Source organism: Cottoperca gobio, chromosome 18 (genome assembly GCF_900634415.1).
Source record: "Cottoperca gobio chromosome 18, fCotGob3.1, whole genome shotgun sequence".
Taxonomy (NCBI): Eukaryota; Metazoa; Chordata; class Actinopteri; order Perciformes; family Bovichtidae; genus Cottoperca; species Cottoperca gobio.
In genome coordinates, this window is record NC_041372.1 from 14067875 (window position 1) to 14072874 (window position 5000).

At 45.7% G+C, this 5000-nt stretch overlaps 1 protein-coding gene across 1 annotated transcript in view; it reads right to left on the reverse strand.

Moving 5' to 3' along the window:
* The window catches only part of LOC115023557 (palmitoyltransferase ZDHHC3), an 8018-nt gene that overhangs the window by 1804 nt on the left and 1214 nt on the right, over positions 1-5000 (reverse strand). The window contains 9 exon segments of the mRNA XM_029454631.1: positions 1-1581; positions 1661-1832; positions 1935-2007; positions 2718-2737; positions 2739-2839; positions 2963-3024; positions 3104-3216; positions 3703-3776; positions 4185-4273. The exon segment at positions 1-1581 is cut by the window's left edge and continues 1804 nt beyond it. Coding sequence (XP_029310491.1) covers positions 1490-1581; positions 1661-1832; positions 1935-2007; positions 2718-2737; positions 2739-2839; positions 2963-3024; positions 3104-3216; positions 3703-3776; positions 4185-4273 — 796 coding nt within the window. The 3' untranslated portion in view covers positions 1-1489.

The following is a 5000-nucleotide window of genomic DNA, read 5'->3' on the forward strand; positions in this document are numbered from 1 at the left end:
CGTCTCATCACGCTGCGTACATCTCAACTCACCACACACTTTGTTAAGAGACGTTCATTTTAAATACAGTTTGTTTAAGAGGAACTGGATTTCTCTTAAAACGTAATAAAAAAGGCAGCGGAAACAATCATTTCCCAACGGGCAGTTCTGAGGAACGTTTGTGAACACCTTGTTAAACTGCTTCTTTCTATTTATAGTGAGATGTCAGTCAGTGTGAAGGCAACATAACAACACAGTTGGTAGAGTTAACTCCACGGAATAGTTAGAAACAATAAATAAGTTAAGAATCCTCCCTGAGGAGTGTACTCCGAGTGTGTGTAGTGCCAATCTGTAAGTGTAGCTTAGTTAGTTAGCACGCCAATCTTCTTTGAACTACAAAACAAAACCCAGGAAGAACTACATGAAAATAAACGTCTTTGTGGACATTCTGCAGCTGTGAGACGTCACGTGAACATCTCATCTACTCCTATTATTAATGCAGGACATGTATATTATTAAATGTGGCTCGTTAATCCATACCGTGAGCTCAAGAGGTTGATTTGAGAATACAAATAAATTAATAGAAAATATATAATGACCCACATGCGTAAATATAACACGCGGCCAAAACTATGTGGACGTTTGATCTCGCCCGCTTTAGTTCCAACAAATGGAAGAAGAAATGATATTATAAGAACGTAAATATCAGATATTGTCCATATAAGTGCATCCCGAGTAACTATTTAAAGCTTGGCTTGGACATTACCTGGGTTAGAATTAGATTCTATTCAAAAGACAGAACATAATTCAGTGTCGAGGTTTCAGGTCGTTCTCTTTCACAGAGCAGGTTTCCACCGCTTGATGCTAAAACGTCTGTGAGCATAAATACTGGCCAGAAGTCCAAACTCCCTCCCCGCCGTCACTCTCTGCACGGACATGTGGCTCCGTACTCATCCCAGAAGTCCCCTTCTCATCCGATTCCCCGTGTTTACAATGTGTATCTGACTCCATCATCAGTATCAGTCGTGATGGCCTGAAGGGCTTTCTATGTGGGTCAGGTGTGGAAACACACATTATTCTTCTTCCCTTTCCTTAACGTTGCAAGACAGGCTATTGTGCTGCATTCATGTGGTGTCGGAATAATAGGAAAAACGAGTTCCCGACCGGAAAGAGTCACGTGAACGCCTCAAGTCTGTGAAACGAGTCGGAAAATCGGTACACGCCACGCTCAGTCGACGGGATATTGCGCAGAAAACATGGCGGACGAAAGTAAGTGCTGGGTGGATGTCTCTGTGATTAAACACATCTGATATCAGCTGCTGGTGTAAAATAAATAAGTAGATCCCCAAAACAAATATGTGTTTACAAAATAATCACAGAACGCTGGTAGTTAAACTACAGATCGGGACAAGACGGGGACCATGAACCTAGGGGTCTGAGGCGCCACTCGTTTAGGTTCTGGGGATCAAGTCACACACACACACACACACACACTTTTCTCGCCCAAAGGTCAGACGTCGTAGTCGGGCAGGGCGGAGTAGGTGATGCCGCCAACTGACGGAGGGTTGGCGTGGAGAGGAAGAAGCCAGCAGAAGACCGAACCTGTAGATGAAACAAGAGGTTAGAAGAGACTCGACAGCTCGCTCTCTGTGCGCTTTAAAAAGACATAGACACCGGCCACCTCTTCCGAACACCTCCCGCAGCAGAGCCAGCTTTGGCTTGCGGGTGTGGGGGGGGTGGGGCGGCTGAGAGGAGGTGGAGGAAGAGGAGGAGGATGAAGAGCCTCGGTCCTTGATCATCAGCCTGTTCCTCATCTGCTCTATGGGAGTCTCGTCGGTGATGATGGAGACGAGCTGCAGGGAAGAAAGAGCTTCTACATTTCAGATGCTGTGTGTGTGTGTGTGTGTGTGTGTGTGTGTGTGTGTGTGTGTGTGTGTGTGTGTGTGTGTGTGTACCTGATCGTAGACGATGACCATGACAAAAACACCAAACAGCACCGACTCCACCAGGAGGATGATGTAGTGAGCGCTGAGAGAGACAACACAGTGGACCGATCAGCTGTTTCCACACACACAGCTCCACACTCACACACAGCTCCACACCAACACACAGCTCCACACACACACACACAGCTCCACACTCCCACAACAGCTCCACACTCACACACAGCTCCACACACAACACACACAGCTCCACACACCACACCACAGCTCCCACACACACAGCTCCACACAACACCACAACACACAGCCGTCCACACTCACCACACAGCTCCACACCAACACACAGCTCCACACACACACAACACAGCTCCACACTCACACAACAGCTCCACACACCACACACAGCTCCACACACACACACAGCTAAACCAACACAGCTCCACACACCACACCTCACAACAGCTCCACAATCACCACAGCTCCTTACACACACACACACACAGCTCCACACTCACCACCCAGCTCCACACCCACACACACACAACACACAGCTCCACACTCACACACAGCTCCACACACACACACAGCTCCACACACACACACAGCTCCACACCACACACAGCTCCACACACACACTCACACACAGCTCCACACTCACACACAGCTCCACACACACACACACAGCTCCACACCAACACACAGCTCCACACACACACACACACAGCTCCACACACACACACACACAGCTCCACACTCACACACAGCTCCACACTCACACACAGCTCCCACACTCACACTATCAGGTGCTTGCTGGGGCGTCTCCTCTCCTTCCTTCTCGGCGACGCCGTCTCTCTCGTTCCTAATCCGCCACACCCAGGCCGACACCACCAGCACCATGGAGTACAGACTGGCCACGCCTGCACACAGACATGTGACAGGACACTGTGAAAACACTCGCCCGATACAAAACCTTCGGCGTTACAGCTCCATCTGCGTTCTGCAGCACGACGAACACAAAGTGCGTTAGACTCTGTCCTCACCGGTGTAGAAGAGGAACTGGATGAAGTACTTCTGGTTGAGCTCTCCGACACAGTTGTTGATCCTAAAAGGCACAAATGAAAAGAAAGGATGAGATGTGACGAAAGAGAAGCGCGAGATACGAAGGACGGATGTTTGCTCACCAGGGACAGTGATGGTCCATGCGGCGGATGCACCTCTGACAGACGCGGCAGTGATGCGCTCTGGGAGGTCTGTAGGTTTCACAGCAACTGCACACCGTCCAGCCTTCGCAGCCCTGGAAACAGCAGGACAAATAATCCCGCTTTTACTTTATTGTCCCTGAAGGGGTCTTGACACACAGACTCAAACTGAAGCTGCCTCAAATATAACGTGCTGAACATCCAGAAAAGTTTCCTGTTTTTAGTCGAGCTACAGGCGCACGGCGGCGCCCGTCACGGCGTTACGCAACACGCTACAGACATCTGTCATCAGGCTCTGCTGTACATAATGACAAGCCCAGCAGCAGACATAAGTACAGCTGCTGAGACGCAAACACGCAGTCAGCATGATGTAAATATACAGTAAGTAAAGCTCTGTATTATTAGCTCGCTGTTGAATTCATGACGTGTGAGGTGCATGTTGGTCTACGACCTCACAAACAGCCTCACGTTGAGCAACTTAAAGTTATTTTAAATGTTTCTAAACATGTTGAACAATTCATGCAGCAGTAACACGATGGAGTAAACTTTGTGTCGTGAGAGAAGAAGGGTTTTAACTTCACCCGCTCGTTCATCCGAGACGACTGCGAGCGAAGGTCTGAGAAGTCCATGGCTGTCTCAGGAAGAGGCACCATACCTGGACACATCCAACACAAAGCTTTAAACAGACTGTTTTGGTTCTCTCGTCTCCTACGGTGGCCCTGAGACCTGAACGCATCGCATGTCTGTGTCTGTTTATAGGATCATCCCTCTAAAACCAATAAATACAATCCTTAATTTGAATAATCAGAATATTTCTTTATTAAATCAACTTTCTTTAATAAAAACAACTTAAATGTACAACAATAAAAGTACTTTATGGTGCCGTTAGTGCATACAGCACATTGAAAAGTGATGCTCAGTGTTGTCTGGTTGCACGTGTTTGCAGTGCATTGAGCTCTCAGGGCCACCGTACATTTCCCTTTTGACTTATGAAGCTTTAATAATAAACACACACACACACACACACACACACACACACACACACACACACACAGTTACTGACCGGGGTCTGAGAAGACGGCTTTGGAGTGACAGGCCAGCAGCAGCAGCAGGATCAGGTTGAACACTGATCCATGCAGAGAACACCAAACACTACGAGAGTTAGAGAAGGAGTTAACGCACCATCAGCTCATCACCCAGAACAACATCTGCGTAAAGCTGCGACTAATTAATTCACTTTATTAGTTTCTACATTTATTCTTTGATCTATAAAAGACCAGAAAGAAGCAGAACATGAATTCAAATATGTTGTATCGTCCAACAAACGGACGTAGCTGCACATTTCTGGTCAGATAAATTGTTTAAATGATAAATTATCAAAATATTTGATGTTTTTTCTGTCTAACTACTTATTAATTATTATATTAACTAACGTAATGATTGTTTTCAGCTGCACTGCATTGACTAACTGCTGAAGCAGACGCGTCGTTAATGTTATTAGTTCCACTTTTCCTGCGATATCCCCGTTCCCTGAACACAACACCAGACAGTTTGGAAAATCATTTACAAATGTTGGAAAAATATAATATAAAATATATTTGCAGAACATTTAGAGAGTGGGTAAATCCTGATGTAACGTTACTTTGTCACGTTCAACTAAAGAAACAAGCTAAATTAACAATTAGTGTAATAAAATTAAGCAGCAGTGGAAGTAAGTATTTAGCCCTTTACTTATTAAAGTACTAATACCACACTGGGAAAATAAATTAAACTCAATTATAACTACAATTATTAAAAGTTGCTCTGATAAAACTCTTCACATGTTTCATGCAACAATCTTAATTTGCAAAGCTGTCAGATAATTGTAAAGGAGTAACAA